This window comes from Diabrotica undecimpunctata, chromosome 8, assembly GCF_040954645.1.
Source record: "Diabrotica undecimpunctata isolate CICGRU chromosome 8, icDiaUnde3, whole genome shotgun sequence".
Classification (NCBI taxonomy): Eukaryota; Metazoa; Arthropoda; class Insecta; order Coleoptera; family Chrysomelidae; genus Diabrotica; species Diabrotica undecimpunctata.
This window is the reverse complement of record NC_092810.1, coordinates 19,675,181-19,702,328: the sequence shown is the minus strand read 5'-3', so window position 1 is coordinate 19,702,328 and position 27,148 is coordinate 19,675,181. Positions and strand designations below refer to the sequence as shown.

General features: G+C 32.5%; 1 protein-coding gene across 1 annotated transcript in view; it reads left to right on the top strand.

Moving 5' to 3' along the window:
* The window catches only part of kl-3 (dynein heavy chain 8, axonemal kl-3), a 177,806-nt gene extending 155,864 nt beyond the window's left edge, over positions 1 to 21,942 (top strand). Inside the window, exons 63-68 of the mRNA XM_072539810.1 lie at positions 1,762 to 1,929; positions 6,865 to 7,006; positions 10,270 to 10,459; positions 10,517 to 10,638; positions 12,966 to 13,127; positions 21,766 to 21,942. Coding sequence (XP_072395911.1) covers positions 1,762 to 1,929; positions 6,865 to 7,006; positions 10,270 to 10,459; positions 10,517 to 10,638; positions 12,966 to 13,127; positions 21,766 to 21,891 — 910 coding nt within the window. The 3' untranslated portion in view covers positions 21,892 to 21,942. The remainder of the gene's footprint in view (positions 1 to 1,761; positions 1,930 to 6,864; positions 7,007 to 10,269; positions 10,460 to 10,516; positions 10,639 to 12,965; positions 13,128 to 21,765) is intronic.
* Positions 21,943 to 27,148: the final 5,206 nt, after the last annotated feature.

Below are 27,148 nucleotides of genomic sequence, written 5' to 3'. Positions count from 1 at the left end.
ATATCTCTGCATCTTTGAATTAAAACTTGCAGACTGAAGATCGCCTCTCTTGTACCCAATGCGCTTCGGAATCCGAACTGTGACTCCGATATATTTGCTTCGCATTTGTTATATATTCTATTGTGTATGATTTTGGTGAAAACTTTGGTAATGTGATTTATCAAGCTTATTAAGCGGTGTTGATCACAGTGTTTTGCACTTGGTGTTTTAGGTATGGCTACAAAGGTCAATCGAAGCCATTCCTCCGGAATCTCCCCTTTGTCGTAAAAGGTGTTAAAAAGGCCTGTCAGAAAATCGAGGAAGTGGTTATCCGTTTCGCATAGGAGTTTTATGATCTCGCCCTCTATGTTGTCGGGACCTGGTGTTTTGTCGTTTTTTAGCGATGAAATGGCTTTTTCCACTTCAGACCTTAGTATTTCGGGTCCAGTCATGTCGTCATCTTGGTCCACTGTCGCTCTGCGTTTATCGTTAAAAAGTCGTTATACGTAATCTTTCCATGTGTCAATGAGCTTCAAGTCGTCTGATATAAGGTTACCGTCTGCGTCTATTAGTGTCGGGTGGGGATTATTGGTTTTCTTTTTAGTTGTTAATTCTTTGATCTTTTTGTGTATGTTGTGGTAGTCGTATCTTCTGTCGCACTCTTCGATTTCATCGCATTTCTCCTTCAGCCAGCGCTCCTTTGCTTCCTTTATCTTTGTTTTATATTGTGACTTGTTTCTAGATACTTCACTTGATTTTTGCATTTGTGTTGTCTTCTTTCTTCCATCATATTAAGGATTTCATCCGTCATCCATTCTTTCTTCTTTACGTGCTCCTGTAACAGAAGTGTCTTGTTTGTCATTTCAACAGCTCTTTTTATTTCTTCCCATTTAGCAACTGCGTCTTGTGCGGGTTCACTCAAGTTTCCAATGTTTCTTCTTAAGGATTCCTGTACTTGTTGTTTAATGTTGGGATCCTTTAATTTCCTAATGTTTATCTTGGTTTTGTTAGGCTTCCCTTCTATACGTTTTAGTTTGATTCCCAGTTTACCCACCACTGGGTTGTGATCCGATTGAGCGTCAGCCCCGGGATAGGTTTTCACTGATGTGATTGAGTTTCTGAATCTTTCTGGTATGGCAATGAAGTCGATCTGGTTTCTTACATTTGTTTCTTTCGAGTCTGCTGGCGACTTCCAGGTGTAAAGTCTGCGAGGGGGCAGTTTAAAAAAAGTATTAGTTATCAATAGTTTTTGTTCCTGACAGAAGCGTATAAGACGTTCCCCTCTCTCGTTTCTAGTTCCTAATCCGTGACCGCCCACAACGTTTGACACCTTACCTCTGCCGACCTTTGCATTGAAGTCGCCCATTATTAATGTCACTTCGCTTTTCTTGGTCATTCTCATCAGGATCTCCAGTTGTTGGTAAAATTCTTCCACAATCTCGTCGTCTTTGTCTGCTGTTGGCGCGTATAAAACGCGTCTTTAGTTTTAAAAGTTACAATTCTTTCTTGTACATCAGTGAGACATATAGGATGATTTTAATGTGAAGAATTAGAAAAATTTAGCTGCTTTGACAAATACAATTTTTAAATTGTGTTCTTTTGCACTTATATTTCGAATTGTTGTTTGGGTTAGAGTTGTTGGCTAAAATTACTTATTATATTAACTTGTAAACGAAATTTGATATCTTAAAAAAGGAAGGAAAAAACTACTACCAATATTATGTAGTTCCCTTAATAATTACTACGTTGCATTGTATTACAATTTTGTTATGTCTATTTTAGATACCAAACCAATACGACAATAGCAATGTTTGACTATATGTTAGCGATACAACCGAAAGAATCAGGAGGAACTGGTGGCGAGTCCCGTGAATCAGTTGTGCAAAGAATGGCAAAAGAAATGCTGTTGAAATTACCGAACAACTACGATCCATTCGAAGTTAAAGACAGGTAAATATTGTTCTTTTTTCAGTAACAATTATCTCTGTTGTAAGTTTCACACCTGTGTAGTAAAATTACTTTTAAATTAAATTTAAAATAATATTAAATGGAAAAAAAATATACTTTTTTACAGCTAACTTTATAGTTTTTGAAACATTATATTTTTCTTTAGTATTATGTGTTTAGAAATATGAAAATCAATGAATCTTAACCAGAAACAGAAAGAAAAGCCATATTAAAATAGACAAAATCAATAGATATCTTTATTTTTATTGTATTCAAGAATAGTTGGAAAATGAATGAATTCTTGTTGTGCTATATCTTTAAGAATAGAAAAGGCTAGAGCAAATTTCAACAAAATGAGAAGAGTTCTATGTACCAGGGATTTAAAACTGGAACTAAGAGTTAGGTTGGCGAGGTGCTATGTTTTTTCGACTTTATTTTATGGAATGGAATCTTGAACCTTATATGCGACATCAATGAAAAAACGGGAATCATTTGAGCTGTGGGTGTACAGAAGAATTCTGAAAATATCATGGATAGAACACGTCACAAACAAAGAGGTTCTGGGAAGGATGAACAAAGAAATGGAAATTTTAAATTCAATAAAAACAAGAAAATTAGAATATCTCGGACATATTACACGTGGAGAGAAATACACCTTGCTTCAACTGATTATGAAGGGAAAGATCCAAGGAAAGATAAGCATAGGGACGCGTAGAATGTCATGGCTGCGGAACCTGAGAGAGTGGTACGGATGTACATCAAATGAACTTTTCAGAGCAACCGTCTCAAAAGTCCGAATAGCTATGATGATTGCCGACCTCCGCCACGGAGATGGCACTTGAAGAATATCTTTTTTAAAGATATCCAGCTTACGACCAAAAGCAGACACGCTTTGTATCAGATCGCATACTAATTTTCCATTTCCTTATAACTCTGTGTTAAGCTCATTCAAATATTTTAAAATATCTTTTAGAAAAGCCACAACCAGCATGTTGCGCCTGTTTGTTATATACTCAAAATGTGCCCTGGCTTCCTGCTTCTATATTTTATAAGAAGAAGATCACATTTTCTTTTATTAGCCAGAAATGTTCAATTACTTCACCTTTACTTAACCATTATTGTGTTTTAGTAAGTCAGAATATGCTGAATCACATACAGAAAGAAACTCCTTGTTCTTCAGCACCGACATTTCAAGGAGTTTCTTTCTGTATGTGATTCAGCATATTCTGACTTACTAAAACACAATAATGCTCGATGGTTAAGTAAAGGTCAAGTAGGTCAATGGAAAATTAGTATGCGATCTGATACAAAGCGTGTCTGCTTTTGGTCGTAAGCTGGATACCTTTGAAAAAGATATCCTTTATATAGGACTATACTTAAATTGTTTCTTTGAACCGTATGTTCATGTTTCCCTGCGTATTTACATATTTGAGATCTATCAAATTCTCTATTTTTAATATAATATTTATGTTTACTTATTCCAACTTTTAATTTTCTTGATATTTCACCTAAATAAAAATGATCGCATTCACAAGGTTTTTTATGATTACATTTTTTTGTTCATTTTTGTTTAACATTTATTGTTCTTGATATTTCATCTAAATAAAAATGATCGCATTCACAAGGTACTTTATGATTACATTTTTTTGTTCATTTTTGTTCATTGTTAGGTTTAGTTTTAGTTAAAGTAGATCTCAATATGTTTGTTGATTTAAATTTTGTTGAAATGTTGTATTTATTCCCTATCCTTTTTAGTTTTTCTCATAATCATATCCTTCCTAAGTTGTTCTGTTCTGTTTATAAATAAGGAATTTTCAAGAATCAACTGAATGGAACAGAACAACTTAGAACGGGATCCTACAGCATCCACAAGGAATAATACGATTAAAATAACAATGCTATACATAAAAAGATCTGTTACGTCCTTTTGTCTTAGTCTACTTTAAAAGTGACATTGAAAAATATCCGATATATGGTACTGGTCTCCATCTTCTTTATAAATCAGGTCTTTTAATTGTCCATAACCAAAAACTGTTGCGATTATTTGACTCCATGTATTTGCACTCTGATGATCTTATACATTTACATTTCTTTCAATACTTATTGTTTATTCAGAAGTGACTACAGAATTTCTTGAATTCAAGTCATCGCTAATTAGAAGAAGTGGAATTGTTCATTATTGGAGCAGTGAAAATGCCGTTATAATTCATTTATTCTGATACTTTTTCCCAAAAATGGAGTAAGCAATCTGATAATTTGCATTAGTCAGAGGAATTCCTTAAATAAGAGCTAAAGGTTCTTAACTAATTCATGTTATAATAAACCGGAATTTTTCCTCATAGGGCAAATCATGATTGTGGTGAAATATTTATTTTATAACTCCAAGGAGTTACAAATATTTATTATGAAAATGTAGAAATATCTGGTTAATAAATTACATCTTAAACAATAAAATGAGGTATATATTTGTCCATGGGAAAAAAATTGATTGGCATAACTCATAAAATATTATTAATTGAAAAAAGCTGCACTTACTGTCTGCTAAACGTCGAAGTCTCGGCGTAGCGTCGCAAACGATGGTCAAAAGGCAGCTAAGGAGAAAAAATAAAGTATTTAAAGAGTTAACGATAGATGCTTGCATCACAAATTCTTTCTTGATTATGCCCTTTCTGTAGAGACAAATTCCGATTACATAGAAATAATGCAAGGCGATGGTCTAGGAATATTTTGAACGTCGAGTTCACAATAATAAATTAAATTATTCTTAATTTTTAAAGCTGTCGTCTCAAGTTTTTTGTAGATAATTGCATATGCATCCCCTTCTTGAGAAATGCGGTACAGTATATAAGGTCTCAAAAAGGTGATTCTTGAAAAGTGCTTTTTTTCGAGCTATCTGGGTTAATTAATGACAAGTGGTTCTTAGACTTGACATATATACGAATGTAGCCAATTTTAACGTGTTAATTCAAAGATATGAAATTATATTGGGTCATATTTCTATTAAAAATATAAAGAATAATAAAACAAAATATACAGGGTGGTCCTTATGTAATTGTACAAAAAGAAACAATAGATTCTACACTTTAAAATATTACGATTTAAACCAAATTGCTTTAATAAAATATTGATATTAAGAAAGATACAGGGTGTTAAAATGCAAAATTAAAATTTTATTTTTTGCTATAACTTTCATGTTTGTAAACATTTATGCATAAAAATTTACAACTGGGTATTTTTAAATATGAGAAATTATTTTTTGATGCACACTTTGATGTAGGCTACGTGATGTACGTGGTGGCTATAATGTATAATGGATGAATATATTATTTTGGATACATATCCAAATCTTATGCTATATTATGAAACCACATCTTATTTGTCGCAGAAGTTAAATAATGTATTAAACTGTGATGTAACTCGTTCATTGGTTACTTATATACACACTGAATAACCTATCGATGACAATACTTATTTATATGATTACGTTACATCTTACCAGTAAGTATAATTACATCTCGAACAAATGGACTATTATGATTTACTAAGGAAGTAATATTATCCTATACTAAATTGTGTGTGTGTTTACTATATTTATAACAATATCGGTTATTAGGACAACGATGATTTTTTTGTAAAAATGTCAAGTCTTTCAGGTTAGATTTTTAGCAAAAGTATTATGAAACAGGACAAATATGTGTTATTCAATACCTGTGCTCTAGTTTCTATTTGTCCTAATCACAATGGGTAAACAATTTACGTAATGAACAATAAGTATTCCTTTCGGATTTTTTTATGAATTAAATAATTATGGGAATATCTCACCACATTGCCAAGGAATATGACTACCACGACCAATTCAACGTTCAGAAAAGTTGTATTTAGGTATGTTCTAACTGCCTTCTCTCTAGAATGTGGTGGTGTATCATCTTGCATAAACCACATATTTTGGGTTTTTAGCATTTTACAATAGAGAAAAAGTAATACAACGTCATTATAGGAACTTAAGAAGCGATAGCAAAGGGAAATTGTAAACATGATGACGGCCAACGTCTGAATACGGACACAGCAACTAAAGAAGAAGATGAAATATCTTTTCTCCAATAAGATATTTAGCACCCATAACAAAGCATTTCGTGATGTTACATTATCATCTTTAAGTTGTTTTAATAAGAATAAACTATGAATTATGCGTATCTACAGGTATTCAGTGCTTTACCGCACAAATATCAAACTAAGAATTATTGTGCAGCTGACTTATAAAATGCATTTATCTCGAAAACGGTTGAATTTTAAGGTTACTAACAAGTATACCTTTTCTTTGTAAAAATAATGTGTCTTTAATATTTTTAACATCAATAGAGCTAACTTAAAGAGCAAAAAAGTTAAGCGCAAATGTATGCCACACATGTGGTATATGTGGCGCCCTCTATTAGTTACATTAAAGTAAGTATAAAATTATAATTTATCCTACTCAAAAGCATCCAACTGTAAATTTTTGTCCAAAAATATTTACAAACGTAAAAGTTATAGCGAAAAATAAAATTTTAAATTTCCACCTTAACACCCTGTATCTTTTTTAATATCAACATTTTATTAAAGCAAGTTGGCTTAAATCGTAATCTTTTAAAGTGCAGAATCTACGGTTTCTATTTGTACAATTACTTAAGGACCACCCTGTATAAATAAATACTAAATACTTTTCCAAACACTGACTTAATTTATTATTTTAAAACTTTTGACGATTTTAAAACATTAATTAAGTCCGAGAAAAATAGCATATAAGTAGAAGTACTGAATACATAATAGGATGAAAAATAATTATCACTACCATTTAATCTATATGCCGATTGGAATTCGTTAATCTTTTTTTTTTGTAAATCCTCTTTGTTTTAACATCTATCCTAAAAATATAACTAAAAATAACTTTTTGATTTTTAGATTAAAAATTATGGGCCAGTTGAACCCTTTGAATATATTTCTAAGACAAGAAATTGACAGAATGCAGAAAGTAATTACGATTGTAAGATCTACATTGAGAGATTTACTATTAGCCATAGAAGGCACAATTATTATGAGCGAGGTAAACACATTCTTTTAAATATTTTTTCCTATACACACAGACATGGTTTTACTTAATTTCTTTTTTCTCAGTTTCTCCATATACTTACGGTGTCTATTTCGTCGGTATATCATTCCACCCACACTTTATTCAAAAGTCTTTCATTAATAATTATGTCTCTGTACAAACTATAAATATTTGAAAAAATATTATTTATTTTCAATTAAAAAGATCTGTTGTTTAAAAAATTCTGACAGTGACCATAAATATTCCATTTATGAAGTTGTCTTAAGATGTTGTGCTTCCAAGCTTTTCTCAATATACTCGTAGCAATATAGCAATGTATCAAATATAGCAAGATATTTTTGGTTTGTATCAAGAGCTTAGGTGGATGACTATAGCGACAGACAGAGAAGAATGGAAAAGGATTGGGGAGGCCTGTGTCCAAAGATGGACCGAAGAAGGCTAATTAAATACATAGATAGCAAGAGCTTAATGTATCTAACGTTCCAAGTCTAAAATGTTGTCTGTGGTTGACCGATCTTTTCTAAAGCCATTTTGCTCAGAGATTAAGAAATTGGAACTTTCTAAAACCCATAAGAGCCTGGAGTTAACAATATTTTCTAGTAATTTGCATGGTGTCGATGTCAGAAATATGGGTCGGTAAGATTCTGGGTCATATTTAGGTTTTAAGAGACGATTGATTATTGCCTTTGATTAAATAGCTGGCCATTGGTGGTGAAGCCAAATTTTGTTAAATACGAGATCGTATGTTTAAGAGATACGTTATAGCTGACACAGGAAGATGTTTTAGAAATGCTGAAGAAATATCACCAGATCCAGGACGAAAATCCTTCAGGATAAAAAGAGACGAGTTTAACTCTTGAAAAGAGACAGGATGGTTTAATGAAATATTTTGAACTTCAAGTTTTGTTCGGCGAATTATTCGACTTCAGGAGAATTGGCAGTATACTGTTGATTCGATGATAGATTCTTTCATAAATGTTCAAAGTGTGTGTGTGTAAATAATAAGGTGGCATTAGGATGTGACATTAATATGTAATAAGACCAGTATTTTATAACAAGGGCCAGATATGTCAAAAAATATTTTGTCACATTCAAATGCGGAAAAGTTTGTTGCTACCAATTACATTAAAATCTAATATATTTTATACAGTGTGTAAAAACCAAATGGAATAAATTCATTATTTAGGTTACTGTACATATTTATAAAAAATCCCGAAACACGTCAAATATAAATTATAACTTGACTTTCTTTAACGTGAAAATGCAACCCCTACCTTCAACCCCCTTATAAAGACAAATACAACCCCCAATTTTTAAAATAGGAAGTATAGGCTTGTGATATATCGTTTGAAAGGTCTTTTCATTCTCCATTCAAAAATGTTAAAAGATTAATTAAGATAAAATAAATTAAAATCATGTGGTTATCGAAATTCGCTACAATACAATCAAAAACTAAAATGTAATGCAAAACGTAATAAAGAACACGAAAAAGAACTATGAATGTTAATGAAGTAGATGTTCAAAATGTTCACCGCGAACGTCTTGGCAACATCCTAATCTCAAATAAAACTGTCTTCTAACATTATTTAACATAACAGGCGTGATCGACCTAATATCGCAAGCGCTATTCGTTCTTTTTTTAAGTCATTTAAATCAGAAGGTTTATTTTTGTACACATGGCTCTTCACATATCCCCATAAAAAGAAATCTAATAATGTAAGATCAGGTGATCGCGCTGGCCATTCAATCAATCCTCGCCTCCCTATCCACCGATTGGGAAATATTGTATCGAGGTACTGCCGGACATTAAGTTGGTAATGTGGTGGTGCTCCATCCTGCTGAAACCATCTAGTATTCGTTGGAACTTGAGGGTTTCCTGGATCAGGATATAAATTTGCCAACGTTGGAATGACATCATTTTAAAGTAGTGCCAAATAATTGTTGCCATTCAAGTTGCCCTCAATAAAAAAGGGACCAACGATATTGTTTCCTACAATCCCTGCCCAAACATTAACCTTTTGAGGGTATTGAGTGTGTTCTTCTCTCATCCAGTGAGGATTTTCCGTGGCCCAGTAGCGACAATTTCGCCCTTTAGCATGACCGTTAAGTGAAAAAGTACACTATCAGAAAACATAACGTCTTCTAATTGGATAATATTGTTATCCAACATGTCCATCATTTGCTTACAAAAAAAAGTTCTCCTATTAAAATCGTCTTCCATGAGCTCCTGAGTAGGTATCAGCTTATAGGGATGCAATTTATTTCCTTTTAATATGTTTACTATCGATGTATGGCTAGCATTGAATGTAGTGAATGCCTGTCTACTCGATGTATGTGGATTTTCCTGAAACTCAAGTAACACATCTAATTTGAGTTTATCACTCAGTGCATTGGCAGCTACTTTTTTTATCTGCCTTACATGACCAAACTCGCGAAACTGCTTCTGTATTTTACTTATTGTTCCTTGAGATATAGGCGGTAAATTAGGAAATTTCTCATGAAATAGGCGAGTTACTTCCTGTTGTGTTCGGGTGTTATCTCCGTAACCAATCATTTGTAAAACTGTTATTTTATGCATTTCCGTTAATCTAACCATTTTTCAGAATTGAATTGAACGAACTTTTTACTTAAATTAAAATACTGACAACTTAAATAAAACAATTTACTAATGCGTGTTAAAATAACGTTGCCACGGAAATTATTTAAAGTTTTTTAATGGTTACCATCTAAAAACCACATTGCTATGGTTTTTGTTCACTTTCTCATTATCAAGACCTAAACGGGAAATAAGTTTTGAGTATATTTTAGCGAATTTCGGTAACCACATGATTTTAATTTATTTTATCTTAATTAATCTTAATAAACTTGAAAGCGACAACATTTTTGAATGGAGAATGAAAAGACCTTTCAAACGATATATCACAAGCCTATACTTCCCATTTTAAAAATTGGGGGTTGTACCTGTCATTCTAAGGGGGTTGAAGGTAGGGGTTGCATTTTCACGTTAAAGAATGTCAAGTTATAATTTAAATTTGACGTGTTTCGGGATTTTTTATAAATATGTACAGTAACCTAAATAATGAATTTATTCCATTTGGCTTTTACACACTGTATAGATTAGGATCATCCTTTGTTAATAATAAATAAATTATCGCATAATTAATCTATCTCATAATTTGTTTTAAGACTATACATACTTATAAATTGTTATTTTGCTGTTAGAGTAATTTATGTACTTAGTATTTTTTTAAATGTAGGCTCTTGGAGATGCATTAGACATGATTTACGATGCCAAAGTTCCTTCTATTTGGCTAAGACCATCGTGGATAGCCAGTACCTTAGGTTTCTGGTTTACTGAACTGATAGAACGAGATAACCAATTCAGGACATGGTGCTTTACTGGCAGACCAGCATGTTTTTGGATGGCTGGCTTCTTTAATCCTCAAGGTGATTAATATAATAACCGAATTTTTGTACAAAAAGTGATCCATTCATATTTTTTAGGATTTCTAACCGCAATGAAACAGGAAGTAGCAAGGGCTCATAAAGGATGGGCTTTAGACAATGTTAAATTGTTTAATGAAGTTACCAAATTAAATCGAGAGGAAATATTACAAGGACCAGTGGTAAGCCAACATCATTTTTCACTTGTATAAATGGACAATAAAGATACACTGAACCCATTGTTTGTAAGTGTGGTTATATTTATATTTTACATATTCTTTTTTTTTTGGAGTGTGTGAGCTCAGACTCATCGGAAGCGGATCTACATATTTGCCTAGGAGTGAAGGGAACTCTCAGTGAAACTCCAACCAGACATAAAAAGATTAACCCAAACTATACAAAAAACATAAATAATAACTTATCATTAAGCTCTATTAATTTTCCTAATTAGCGGGTTTGTTAAGTTGAACTTGTGTGTCTGTGGTTTAAGTGTTTTATGTCAGCTAGTATATTATTAGGTTCTAACAATTTTTTCTTTAATTTTGGTCTTTGACGGAAGGAAATTTCCGCATCTCCCACTATATTCGTATATTCACCAGTAAGACTCACAGTTTCTGACCGTCTAAGATTGTAATTAACTTTTGAGTTTATTACAATCTCAGTCTTAATAGCTTTTGGCTTAATAGTGTGTTAGGTACTTTTTGTCGGGTTTTCTAGTAACAGTTCTATGCGAATAAGTCACAAACCCAAAACCAGCATATCCCATGATATCGGTCAAGTCCAGCCTGGTTTATGCACAAAGTCATCTAAACTTGGATATTTCGGATGCGCTACCTCTAGCAGCATTTATGTTATATTATATTATAAATAATGGCATTGAGAGCCCTTTTAAACGAACAAAAAATTTTGATGATACTTCACACAACTTATTAATTAATATTATTAATTATTAATATTTATTATTCCAGATTTAGCTAAACGGCTCACACTCCCTCTAAGGGGAAAACTTACTTATCCCTGATACCTACGGTATCAAAAGGATTGAGCTCTGGTGGGACAGTTTTCGTGTTATCGAGCCCTAGGTGACTTGTTATTCTGGAGTATCTCCCAAGCTTTCTGCATGTCCTTATAAAGATGTTCATTTAGACTCAGCTGTTTTATGTTCGCTAGGAGGTTTTTGTGAATAACACCAGTAGTAGATAGAATAATAGGTACTATCTGGGTACATTTTCCATTGTCTCCTGATTTGTATTTCTAGATCTCTATACTTGGCGATCTTTTCGTTGTATTTAACACGCAAATTATTGTTGTTGTTGCCTGGCAAGTTTATTAACGAGTATGAGATCCGGTCTATTATGTGCCACTGGTTAGTCTGTTAGCATAGTACGGTACCAGTATAGCTTGTAGTTGTCATTTTCAAGTATTCTGTCAGGGACTTATTGATAGTAAGGAAGATGGTCGGTTTGGAGAAGTCCCAGTTTGTCAGCTACTTCTTGGTGGATAATCTTTCCTACTGAGTCATGGTGATCTGTATAATCAGTACCTGGCAGTAAATGCCTGGCAGTACCCGGTAAGATGTTGGATGGTTTCTTCGGCTTGGCATCCATATCGGCATTTGTCATTTTGGACATGTACATGTCATTTTGACAACATCTTTCCTGATGTCAACCAATATTTCGACGCTGTATTGTCGACATATTCTTGGCTGATCTCATTGAGATGTCGCCCATGCAGAAGGTTTCTCATCCAGGTGCGCATTTTTTCTTGCTTGGTCAGGTGGTTTATGCGCATTTCTTGTTCTCTCAGTATGAGCGGCGTTTTATCGTCTATTGCGTAAATTGCTCGATGTAAAGTAGATGTCTCAGCCTGCACCTGAAAATAAGTTCTTAAATTAGCAATCTATTTATCCAGTTGCTCACCTATGTCAATAAGTTTTCTTCCATTTGATATTGTTGGGTGTATAAGTTGGGTGCAACGAACAAGCAGTGAGCTAGGGGAACTGTATAACGAACCAAGAATCAGTCGCTTCACGAAAGAACAGAGACTAAGATTGATAGGACACGTGATGAGAATGAAAAGAAAGAGGATGCCAAAGATTATTCTTAAACGGGGACCAATCACGAAAAGAAGGAAAGGACGATACAGACAAATATGGTTTGATAGCGTACAGGAAGATCTCAAAAAGGAGGGAAATGATAGTTGGGAAGAAAAAGCAACAAATAAAAATGAATGGAGGAGAATAGTAAGCCAATTTAGTAGACAAGGCGCATAATTGTATAAGAAGCCACCTCAGTTAATACAAATTTTGTAATATATAATTGTTAGATTAATTGTATTTTAGTCCTAGGCATTCAATACCTGTTGAGCTTTGTAAATAAAATATTAATTATTCATATTAAATATTATAATTAATTAATTAATTAATTGAAAATTAATAATAAAGATGGGCAGCGCATAATTAAAGACTTTACACCAATATATTAAAAATTAATTATTATTCATTTTTTAGGAAGGTGTCTACGTGTATGGACTATTCTTAGATGGAGCTGGTTGGGATAAAAAACATTCTCGTCTAGCTGAATCAATAAATAAAGTACTATATACACTCGTACCAGTTGTCCATATTTATGCATTATATAATGTCGAGATTAAAACAACCACCCTTTATGTAGTAAGTGCGAAACACCTTTTTTTATATAAATAAGACTCAACTACAAATTTTTCCGGAAACTAATATTCTGCTTGTAGACATTTCTTATTTTGTTAGTGTAAAATTTAGCTTAGCACGCACTGGGTTGGGATGGCACGGTCGGACTCATCATATGTTCTACTATTCTTAGATGGAGCTGGTTGGGATAAAAAACATTCTCGTCTAGCTGAATCAATAAATAAAGTACTATATACACTCGTACCAGTTGTCCATATTTATGCATTATATAATGTCGAGATTAAAACAACCACCCTTTATGTAGTAAGTGCGAAACACCTTTTTTATATAAATAAGACTCAACTACAAATTTTTCCGGAAACTAATATTCTGCTTGTAGACATTTCTTATTTTGTTAGTGTAAAATTTAGCTTAGCACGCACTGGGTTGGGATGGCACGGTCGGACTCATCATATGTTCTGAAGGGAAATAGGGTATGAAACTCCCTTGGTTCCAATCTCTTTCTATTTATTTTGTATTTATATATATATATTTATTTCTATTTATTTTGTGAATAAAAAATCTGGTCTTTCTCAAATCAAAATCACAAACATTAAACTTACAATAATTACTTCTTAACTTAACCTTTTTTGCCAAAACTCAACAACAGTTCTCACAATACGCTGTATCAAGACTAGCTACACCAAATACTTCAACGGTCCATAACAAAAATGGACTTAGCAGAGGATACTTCACCTGCAACGGTCGCAGCTCTCTGCGGAGCGTACGAGGAAACAAAGGCGGTTTGACACCTTTCCTCGACAAGACAGCACTACCAGCTTTTTGAGACAGCAAATTGAGTGCCTTATATTTGATGATTATATTAGATGAATAAATTCTTCATTAAATCATAACCATTCCGGAATATTCTGTAGTTAATTATTGTTCTTTATTTCTTGATTTTAAAAACAAAATAATAATATTAAAGAAATATTTGTCTACATCGTTTCCCCTGATATACGAAGTAATTTAACAATCACGTTATATCCTTATCCAAACAAAATCAATTTTTATGTTTAAACCCATTAAAAAATAAAATAAAATTTAAGTAGGTCAGCACCCTCTAGTGTATATATGCCATAAAACACCTGATACAATATAAAGATTATTATAAGGAAAAAAATATCATAAATTAATAATCTTTTTATACTTCAAAATATACTAAAATGGTAAAATTATTTTTTTTATCAAGTGTCCACTCGTTTATACACTGTAAATTACATTTTGTTCCAATCTCGTTACTATTTATTCGGCTTCTCAGTGTGTTTTCTGCAATTTTTCTGAGTACTTTTATTTCTGCTATGCCCAATACTTTGTGTGTTTTGGATGTGTCGGGTCTTGTTTTCCGATACATATGTCATTATTGCTCATATGCTGGCCTTCTAGATTCTTGAATTCTCTCTCAGTTAATGTGGTGGTTACGCCATATAGTTTTATTAAGGCATCCTGGTAATCGATTTGCTGCTCTTTGTACTTAATACCTTACTTCTTTTTCAACGTGTCCATAGCTTAACAGTGTAATCTCTAGGTACTTCAGCTTGTTCAATGCGAACTCCATCGAGTGCCACTTAACATCTTATTTGTTCTTTATTGATTATTATATCATAATTCCTATTGAGACTATTAATTAAAAATACATAGGTTGTCTTATATCACACCCAGCGACCTACGGTTACCTCTTTAATTGGTTCCTATATCTAATTTGTGCTCTTCATTGACCCGCTCTGTTGAGGTCATTTGATATTTCTTGTTACCATGTCGATCTTGGTCTTCCACGTCTTCTTTTGCCAGCTGCTGTCCATTCTATTATTGAGAATATTGACGTAGACAGTCAGCAATTTATCATCATCATCACGTAGCGCTACAACCCTGGGTGGGTCTTGGCTGACTGTACAACTTTTTTTCAATTTTTTCGGTCTTCCATCAACCTAGGGTCAAATGGAATGTTTATTTTCCGGAAATCTGCTTAACTGTTATCTCTCCATCGCATTCTGGGACGTCCGAGTGGTCTTTTGCCTGTGGGAATCTCCTCCCATACCACTTTTATAAGTCTCTCGTTATGCAGTCTGTACACGTGGCCTGCCCATTCTAGTCGCTGTAATTTAATTTCTTGGACAATATCGGCGTCATTGTAGAGATATTGGTTCTGATCTTATACTGGTTTGTGGTGATGTCATCTTGAGGTCCGAATATTTTTCTAAGTATTTTTCGTTCAAAGCGTCTGAGCTTTTCTTCGTTTGCTTTGGTCATGGTCCACGTTTCACATCCGTATGTTATTACAGGTCTTACGATGGATTTATAGATTTTTATCTTTGAACTTCTTGTCAGATTTTTTTTTTATTTTATGAGCTTATCTAGTGCGAATAGACAGCGGTTTGCAGATTTTTATTCTGTCTTTTATTTCTTTAGTGACATCGTTGTCAGCTGTGATTACGGCCCCCAGATACTTAAAACGTTGTACTCTTTCGAAATTGAAGGTGTTGACCGTCAAATTTTGTCCTATTCTGCCTCTTCGTGTCGTTCTATTTATACACATATATTTCGTCTTTTCTTCATTAATCTTCAGCCCTACTTCACTTGTTGCTCTTTCCACCTTGTTGAAGATATCTTTCGTGGATAGGATGGAGTCTCCTACGAGATCTATGTCATCTGCATATGCGAGTAATAGCTTGGGACCTTGAACCAACAGCAATTCTGTTTTTATTTCGGCCGACCTCTTGGCTTTTTCTAATACAAGGTTAAAAAGTAGTGGAGATAACGCATCACCCTGTTTGAGTCCACTGTTAATTTCAAAGCTGCCAGACAGTTTATTATTTACAAGTACTTAAGATATTCCACCCTCCATAGAGACTTTGGTCATCCGAATGAGTTTCTTTGGTATTGAGAGCTCCGCCATGGCATTCCATACTTGGCTTCTTTCTACGCTATCATATGCCTGTCGAAAATCTATGAAAAGATTGTGTATGGGTCTGTTATACTCCCATCCTTTTTCTAGAACTTGTCTCAGCGTGAATAGTTGATCTACTGTTGACCTGTTTGCCCTAAACCGGCTTGATATTCGCCTAGGATATTTTCAGCATAAGGGATTAGTCTTCTAAGAAGAACGATGTTTGAGAGGGTTTTATATGCCGTGTTTAGGAGTGAAATTCCTCTATAATTCGCGCATTTTGTTTTGTCCCCTTTTTTGTAGATGGGCACTATTATGTTATCCTTCCATCGTGCTGGTATCCTTTCTTCTAACCATATGTGCGTTATTAGCTGATGAATTTTGCGATTTAGTGCGTCTCCCCCATATTTCAGAAGTTCTGCTGGTATCTCGTCCATACCCGGCGCTTTGTTTCTGTGAGTCTTAAGCTATTGTCGTTGGATATATTGTAGAGGCTGTGTTTACCTATTGTGGGATATTGGCGATGTGCAAGTACTTGGATGTAATACGAGAAAAGATCGTGCGCGAGTAGCGGAGAAATCTTGCATTTTTTACTGCACATTTCATAGATTTCATAAATTCATATTGTCAATTGTCAAATTGTCATATTTCATATTCGTTTGTTTATTTACACTGTCACTTCTTCTGTCACTGAAGAAAATGGGATTTAGTAAATGCTGTGTTATAAATTGTAAAAATGCAACAAAAAATTGTCAATTTAAGTTTTATTCGTTTCCAACTTCAAAGCACAAATTACTACACAGAAAAAAATGGATTTATATCATAAAAAAGCATAAGTAATATAACCTAAATTATGCATTATTCTTGCGCCTGATTTTAAAGTCAGTTTGAAATAAATAATAAATAAAAGTTCACTTTTAAGTGTAACTTTTAGTTTCATAACACTCACTTAGAGTTCACTTTAACCCAAAAATTATATGGCTCAGAGGTGACTGAAGTTTGTCTAATTACACTTGCTTGTATTACATAACTTTGTCCATTTTTTCTTAATTCTTCCACATTCTTAACATGATTTGCCACTACTAAAGCTTTTCCCTTTGACTTAGTGCTTGGTTGAAAAGTTATTTGGTGATTTACTTTCTCAAATCCAGTTTTTATTATTGCACCCATATTAACAGTAATGCTGTAATTTAATAATATATTTATTTGTATTTACACTACATACAACGTTTACCTTTTAATAACATACCGACATAACCTCAATCTTACTTTTTCTTCTTATTCTTTTTTGCGGCTACGTCCTTGACTTTTATCCGGTAACCTCGATCTAACATGAAAGCGCAGTAAATTTTGCTGATTTACGACACCAGGTGTCGCTCTTCCGAACTTGCACGGTCCGAATAGGCTAGGCTCTTTGCCTATTTTAGCATTAAAGTCCCCGCAGAGTATGCGCATATCTTGTTTGGGCATCGTATCTATCTCTCTTTCTAGGGCATCGTAGAAGTCATCTTTGATATCTTTATCCTTCTCTTCCGTTGGTGCATGCGCTGAAATAATCAAAATGTATCGTTTTCCCTTCATTCGTATGTAGCATATCCTTTCGTTTATAGGTTTGAAATTTAGTATATTCTGTACTAGGCTGTCTCTAATCACAAAGCCCGTTCCAAATTCATGTCTTCCGTTTTTGTTACCGCTGAAGAAGAAGGTGGATTTACTTATTTTTATATTTCCATCGTCTGGAAATCTTATTTCTTGGACTGCTGTTATATCCATTCCTATGTTTTCCACTTGCTCCACAACATTCATAGCAGCTCCAGGTCTGTACCAACTCTGGCCATTCCAAGTTCCGATATTCATAGTCCTTTTACATTGCATTTGTCGTTTTTTGTGTTTATCTGTCCGGTTTCGAGGCAAAGTTGCAGTTTTCATAACTAGTTTTTTTTTTCGAGGGTGGGTAGTGAGCCCTTCGCTCAACCCTCCTCTTTTATCCGGGCTTGGGACCGGCTGCAGTAAAGACTTAAAGTAAGTAAGTAATTAAATTTTGAATTACGACAAGACAAAACAAATAAATATTCTATATGTACTTATATTTTTTCTGCTGTGCAAACATTTTTCTAGAAATTAAATTTAAATTAGTATCTAATCCAGAAAAAGAAAAAAATATGAAATATTAATTTTAAATGATGAATATGTACGAATCACACAAGAAGAACTCGCTATTCGTTACAAAAATTAAGCCACATTTCGACACACAGAACTAGAATCACGTTTATATTATTAATTACATATTGCTTGTATTATAGTTTTATTCCGACAATCTACATAACAACAACTAGCAAACGCATTTTGTAAAACAATATATTTTGTAATACAATTATTTATTTTTTATATTATACATAGAAAAAAAATTTCTTATCTTAGATACGAATCCGTTCTTCGCAATAGTCATACTTATCTTGACATTGTTAACTTTAACAACTGCTTTTGTTATCTTGACCAGTCGTAAATATTTATTTATATATCTTACAATTTAATTATATATGTAACAAAGAATTACCAGAATGGTAAAGTGAATTTTATTTGATCTGCTCACTTATCTGATAAAAAATATTATAAATTAATGCTGTCTCAGCCTGTAAGTGTTAAAAATGAATGTCTCCCGAAACTCAGGATTCGTCATGTTGCAAACTTTGTGTATATATGGATGCTAGTGGCCACGAAAGATTTTTTCTTTATTTAAAATTACAAGCAACTTCATAAGAAGTGATATGTAAATATGTTCCAGAGTAACGTTTCTATTTAAGAATATTTATATAGCTTCCCTAAATTGGTTCTTTTACAGCAAACGTGAGGTTTTATGGGTTTTATTTTCACAAAGGGTTACCGGATAGCTTGGACCTGTTATAGAATTGGAAGGAATCACTTTGTCGCTATTCCTTTGTTCTTCGCGATACAGTTTCACCTTAATTAACATTTGCTGTATATTCGTATATAAATATAAATGCACCATATATTCTTGCTGTATACTGACAATCGTAGATAAGTTAAATAGAGATTAGAGTTTTTTCTCAATAAATGTGAATTAACATCATCGATATACATCATCTCGATACATCACTGATTTACCACATTATAACATATGGCAACAATAATACCCTACAAGGTTTTACTTTTAAACTGAACATAGATTTCCTTTTCATTACAATACTTAATAAACCTCACAGCAGCTGGTCTACAAAGTTAAATTTTTATAATGATAAATAGGTATGTTCTTACAAAAAATTCTCTACAAAACATAATCTAACAATTTTACTTCCATATTTTTGCACTGTAGCCAAAGGTTACTTCTGGAGAATTAATAATGCTTATATTTTACGGATTCGACTTGAGCGATTTATTTAGATTTTTTTGCTCAGTTTTAAATTGGTTTTAAATAATGTACCCCCGTTAAGATAAGCAAAATGCCCTTACTCTCAAAATTCAATTGTTTTTCTTTTTTCATATTCTATGTGAATGAAAATTAAGACTTAGCACAATTTTATACCGTCACCCCCTCCCCCAACGCCCAAAAAGTCATTTTTTCGTTTTTATTATTATTTTTTTGTAGATGCAATAAATTTAAATATTTTCAAAAAATTCACAGGCATATTTAAGACTTTTACAAAACTTGTGGTGTATTTTTATATAGCCAGAAGTTAAGTGTACATGACCTAAAAATGCTTTTTTTTTAAGCGTATAATTTTTTTTGAGATCGTTACAGATCTAATTTTTTGTCTATTTTGTGTATTTAATCAAAAACCATATTTCTGATCTTTGCAGATTTTTCCGTCAGGTGTTCCACCTTCAAAAACGCAAAAAACTTGTTTTTTAGATGTTTTTTGGGGATTTTCCGCATTTTATAGACTTTAAAATAGATCAAATCAATGTTTTCTACAAGTCATATATAACTTAAAGTGATTTAATCTTTTAAAGAACATTTAAGAATTGAGGGAAGCACCTTTAAACATTCAAAAAACCATGTTATTTAAGGTTTTTTATTGTTTAACGTTTTATGTGATTCAAAAATATGAATTAATTACTATTTAAATGGAAATAAGCCACAATTAAAGGTTAAAATACGTTTATTGACGTTTCAATTTCCACTTCGGATTTCCGATATTGTTCTGAAGCTATTTTCTTGTGTCATTTTAAATTAATTACTATTTAAATAGGAATAAGCCACAATTAAAGGTTAAAATACGTTTATTGACGTTTCAATTTCCACTTCGGAAATCGTTCTCAAAATACAAACATTAGTAAATTAAACAAATTTTGTTTTTTGTTACTTAGTGAAAAATTCTTGTAATAATTTAATTTTATCTGACTCATCTATATTGACAATTCAGACATACATTATACATTTTAAAGTAGACGACTTTAAAATGATATTGCCAATATATGCAAGGAATAATACGAGGAAAATAACAATATCATACATAAAAGGATTATCGGAAAAGCTTAAAAGGATAGGAAATAAATTCAACATTTCAACAACATTCAAAACAACAAACACGTTGAGATCTATTTTGTCCAAAACCAAACCTAAAAATGAACAAGAAAGGACAAAGAATTGCATTTATAAAATACCTTGTGAATGCGATCAGTTTTATTTAGGTGAAACATCAAGACCATTAAATGTTAGAATAAGTGAACATCAGTCCTATATTAAAAATAGAGAATTTGATAGATCTCAAATATGTAAACACGCATGGGATAATGAACATAGGGTTCAATGGAATGATTCAAATATAGTCCTTAAAGAAACGGATGGTAAAAAGAGAAAAATCAAAGAAGCGGTTCTAATTATGCTAAATGAGACCAATTGTGTAGCGAATTCCTCGGCAGAATGTAGTAGGATCTGGTTACCCATATTAAAAGAGGAAGTTATTAAAAGGAAAATACCAGTATTGGTAAGTCAGTAGCATATAGAGAATACATCATTTATGTTTTTTAAATAACAAACATATAAAATCGGAATTTGGTGTTTATTGAAGGTAAACTAAATGCACGATCAAATACTTACCATGTCGGGATAGTATTATGGGGTTTTTTCCTGGTTTTTCCCTCATAATTTACTATAGAATCACTAACAGGAGAATTTTACTGTCATCATGGCATGTATTTGTCTTTTTAAAGACAAATACTACTATTTCTACTTTACAATGTATAATGTATGTCTGAATTGTCAATATAGATGAGTCAGATAAAATTAAATTATTAGAAGAATTTTTCACTAAGTAACAAAAAATAAAATTTGTTTAATTTACTAATGTTTGTATTTTGAGAACGATTTCCGAAGTGGAAATTGAAACGTCAATAAACGTATTTTAACCTTTAATTGTGGCTTATTCCCATTTAAATAGTAATTAAGTTAAAATGCCACAAGAAAATAGCTTCAGAACAAGATGCTCTACAGTTGCTTTCCATTTATTCAATCTGGTAAAGTCCAGAGTTGTCAGTAAACTGTCACCAATCTTGGTATTATATCTAACAAATATAACAAATAATAGCAAAAGATGAGAAAAACAATTTCACGATAAAAAATTTCGTTTGTCCTTATTTTCATTTTAATTAGAATTAAAAAGTATATTATTATTATCAGCTTCATTTGTTGCGGACTGTGTTTATATATATTTTGGAATATGAAGAACATTAACATTATCTTGTTATTTTTAGTGCCCAGTATACAAGAAAGCCAGACGGACTGGTCTAAATTACATAACAATTTTATATTTAAACACCGCCAAACCACCCGAACATTGGTGTCTACGTGGTGTAGCTCTACTCTGCGATGTCCAATAGTTTTAGATATACTTGTGAAAGAATAATATTTATTAAACTATTTTAATGTTATTTGTTGTTTTCATCCACGAAAATATTTGACACTATGAATCATAATGTTGACTTTTCACTACAAACGTCATGGGATTAATGAAAATATTTGAGGCATTGGGATAAAATATTTTTATGAATGAATAATTTGTCAACAATGTTAAATTTTATTTACTCCCTTCAACCATAGATATATTTGATATCATGAGTAGTGATTTTTTTATTTTTCTTAAAAAAAGTGATTCAACTTATGAAAAGATTTGAAATGAGATAGGAGTGAGTAGATAATATAATTAAATAAGGAAGAAAAGCGATGTTGGCTTCGAGTATTTTCCAATATTAAACTTGTATTAAAAATTTTGTTTAAAGTGAAAGCTCCCAGTACCTGCTTGAAACCTGTTTTAAAATAAGGAAGATTAGAGATGTGGACTTCAAATATTTTCCAACATTAAACTTTTAGTTAAACAATCTCAAATTGCATCAAAATTGATGTGAAGGTAGTTCCATGTATGCAACAATGCTTACTTGTCGAATTTTTTGGTCCTGTAACTATTGTTTTTTGACCGCCTAAAAATTGAGCTTTTTCCTTTATAAGTGTGCCATTTGGTCGTTAATGATTCTTTCATCTGCTTGATTTTTCTGCAATAATAAAACTCAACGAATTATTAAAATAGATAACAAAACCTAAGTTTCAAGCGTTTAACCTTCAACTACACGCGCACGGACTGACAGTCCTCGTTTGATTGAAATATAGAATTTCTCGCATACCTATCCAATACCAATCCACTATTTTCTGTTAGTTCAGGAAATGAAGCTCGAAAAAAGTTAAAACCTCGCAATTTTTTCGTCCCCTCATGGATTGAGCTGAAATTTTAACAGAAGGTAGGTGATAGCCCAAGGATCAAAATCTATATCGAACCGAAGTGCGCTGAAGGGTTTTAGGGGTAAAAACTACCCCTAATTGTCAAAAATTATAAAATAACATATTAAACCTGAATATGGGTAAGATTTGATTTGAGTTAGTTAAATAATGATTATTTTATACTTTTGAATAGAGTTCCATTATATTTCAACCCTTAAAAAGCAACCCTTGTTAGAGATTAGTGTAAAAAAATTACTAATTCTAAAAAAATGATTTCGCCTTGGATCGATTTGGATAAAAATTTGGATTTAAGCTCAACTCCCCCTCTGCTTTATAGTTTATGTCATGCCGATGAACCCTGATTGTTCTTAGGGGTAAAAACTACCCCTAATTTTCAAAAATTATAAAATAACATATTAAACCTGAATATGGGTAAGATTTGATTTGAGTTAGTTAAATAATGATTATTTTATACTTTTGAATAGAGTTCCATTATATTTCAACCCTTAAAAAGCAACCCTTGTTAGAGATTAGTGTAAAAAAATGACTAATTCTAAAAAAATGATTTCGCCTTGGATCGATTTGGATAAAAATTTGGATTTAAGCTCAACTCCCCCTCTGCTTTATAGTTTATGTCATGCCGATGAACCCTGATTGTTCTTAGGGGTGAAAACTACCCCTAATTTTCAAAAATTGTAAAATAACATTACAAATCTTAAGATGAGTGAAATTTGGTTTGAATTAGTTAAATAGTGATTTTTTTATACTTTAAAATACAATTTCATAAATTTTCAACCCTTCAAAATCAATTGTTATGAGTGCTATAGGTGAAAACAATTGTTTGCCAAAATTTTCAAAGTTTTCAACTTTTGAAAATCACCCTTTACAACATTGCAGTTTTTATAAACTAATTTAATAGATATAAATTGAAAAAAGTAGAATTAAATACAAAAAAATTTATCAACATAAAATGGCACCATATATTCTTATACATTTACATAAATAGTTAAAAATATTTACATTTATAGGTAAAACAATTATAATATTAATTTTATTCGTCATCAATTACATCTTCATCGTGATCTATGTCATCCTCATCTTCTTCAATTATTGGTGGACTATTATTGCACCCTTCACCTGAGCACCCAGAACAAGTAGAGTTACAGTATAAACCAACTTTTCTGCACCCACATGAAACGCCGCATCCTTTTTTGCATTTGAAAAAAATAATTTTCAAAAGTTCATCGGGTGCAGGTTGTTTGTTCATGCGTACGGGTAATAACAAACCATCTTTGGAATACCATCCCCAATCTGTTGCTCTGATATTTTCATTGCCAAGCCACTGTTGAATTTGGTAATAGCATCTTTTTGAATTCTCATTTAAGGCATCAACAGTGGGCAGAAGGGATGATAGCTTAACCGCACAGTTTTTCGTTATAGCTTTGATGAACTGTTCGTACCGCATCTGCTCGAGAAAAGCAGATGTTTTATTCTGTTGTATGGGATTTTAAAATAAGAACGCTTAAAATTTCGAATGTATAACGCCCCACTACCTAATAAACCGGTTTTTGTAGATTATTATGCTCCGAAATGTACTGTACTATACTAATGGAATTTTCCGGAAAAAAATCAATTGTTTTTTTAACGTATTTCCTTCATTTTTAACGATAGAGTGTTCCTTTAAAGACGATTTTGTAGAGGTTTTTAAGAGCTACAAGGATCTGTGAATTAAATCTTTTTGGAATCCTTGGTTTTTAAATAGGGTGAGTTTAAAGGGCTCGAAAAAGATGGTGCTTGATCATAAATCGATGCTTTAAACTGCTATATCTCGCCAAATATTCATTGTACAATAAATCTAAATAAAGGAAAATTTTAGTCATTAAAAAAGCTACAATTTAATACATTTTTATTTTTTTCATATATTCAGTATTTTCGGGGATATTTAAAAAAAGAAGCGTAAAAAATATGAAATTGTAAATCGTTTCTCGCTTTAAGCTGTACTTTTTCTAAAATTAAGCATTTTAAATGAGTCAAACTTCTTGGACATATTAACAATACATGTACAAAGAGAATTGCAGAAGGATGAAGATCGATTTTAATTATGGTGGTAGTTAGGGGGTTGTTTTCATCGATTTTTTCGTAAGAAAATGAGGTATTGACGTTATTTTCATCATAACTCACTCAATTTTTGAGCTAGAGTCTTTTTTTATGATAGATCTATTTATGCTCTTTAAAAAAGGTTCGATGAGTTTTCTTCCAAAAATGCATCATTTTCCCGATATTTGACTTTGAATCTATCAAATTTGGCATTTGAAGAAAAGCGCTGAACATTGATAGACGGTATTTCGGTTCCTATAATATCGCAAAAACATTTTAAAAAATGAATTGTATTTGTCTTTTTAAAAGCTACAAATTTGTTCTCTACAATTTTTTTGATAAAATGCACCATTTTCGAGTTATTCGCGAAAAATCGATTAAAATGTCGATTTTTTCGTCTAAAAGTTGTTACTTTCAATCGCGAATAACTTGAAAAATATCAGTTTTACAAAAAAAATATATAGAACATTTTTTGTCACTTTTTTAATCGAAACCTGTGGTTAAAACGTAAAAAAAATTTTCACCCCCGAGATGGGGTGGCAACCACCCCCAAGGCTGTGGCGCACTTTGGTTCGATATAGATTTTGATCCTTAGGCTATTACCTACCTTTTGTTAAAATTTCAAGTCAATCCACGCAGGACGAAAAAATTGCGAGGTGAAATGCTTCATTTCCTCGACTATGTAGCCGCTTTGTAAGTCTTCATCTACTCGGCTACTTTATGTAGTCCAGACTGAGAAGTGAGTACGTTAACTTGTTTCCAAATTATAAGCAAATGCGGATTGAGAGTCTGCTCGCGTGTACTGGTTTAACTGACATAGGTTTTATATTTATTGGAGTATTTAATTAACAAAAAGTAAGTTTTTCTAGTTTTTTCAACTTATATTATTCTAGTTAGTATGTAAGCATATATTCCCATAATCTTTCTGTGTAAATTAATCTTTTTTCTGCATAATCTTACAATCAAAATTAATTCTTTTTATAAACAAATAATATTTGCAACTAAATAGAAGGTAACGCAATTCTCGACTAAGTTTATTTTTTCCAGGTGGCGTCTTACGAATCAGAGCAGAACCGCCTTCAAAAGTTGATAAAGGAAGCATTATTAGATGATGAGGAAGAAGAACCTTTCTACGACGATGATGATCACCAAAAAGAAGATTATGTAGACAAAAGAAGTAATAACATCAAAGATTGTTAAAACCAGATCTGTCAATTTATTGAAACATTTACCTGGTCCGAAAACTTCAACTAAAATATTGAAAGATCCACTTGAAATCTGGAAATACTTTTTTAATACAGATATGTTAAAAATTATTGTCGAACATACAAATCAGTATATTTCTTCAACTGCAGCTAATTATTCTCGTAAAAGATATACATCACCTTCACCTACGCACATATGTGAGCTTCAAGCACTCTTTGGATTGCTGTACTTAGCCGGCGTCTTAAAATCAAGTTGCTTAAATTTACGAGACTTATACGATACCCAAGGACCACGGGTGGAGTTATTTTGCCTTGTGATGTCTCTAAACAGGTTTCAATTTCTTTTACAGTACTTAAGATTCAACAATTTTGAAACTCGCAAAGAACGCAAAAATCTGGACAGGTTACCACCCATCCGGCAAATATTTGATGCCTTCGTTACCAACTACAAACCTGCTTACAGTCCTGTTCATTTGGTAACAGTGGATGAGAAAACGGAAGTGTTTCGTGGGGTTTCGTGGGCGTTGCTCATTTGGGCAATATATTCCAAATAAACCCAATAATATGAGATTAAAATTTTCGCATTAGTTGATACAAGTGTTACTTTACTTCAAATCTTGAAGTCTATGTAGGGCAGCAACCTGATAACCCTTATGCTGTGAGCAACTATCCCAATGCAGTCATCTTGAGATTATGTGAACCCACGTATGGATCAGGAAGGAATATTACTATCGATAACTGGTTCACAAATATGAATCAGTAAGAGTTGTTGTACGCAAAAAATCTGACGTTAGTTGGTAAAATTCGTAAAAACAAGCAAAATAAAAACGTCCTACTGTCATCCAGTCTTCATTATGATAATAAAATAGATGAAGTAACAGGTATCGTCATAATCATAATGGATTATAACAATATTAAAGGGGGTGTTGATACCGTGGACAAGCTGTGTGCTGCCATTACACTGCAGCAGAAATACCAGGAGATGGCCAATTGTAGTTTTCTATTCGATGCTAAATATTGCCGGTATTATTGCAAATGTCATTTTTCATTGCAATAATCCCGA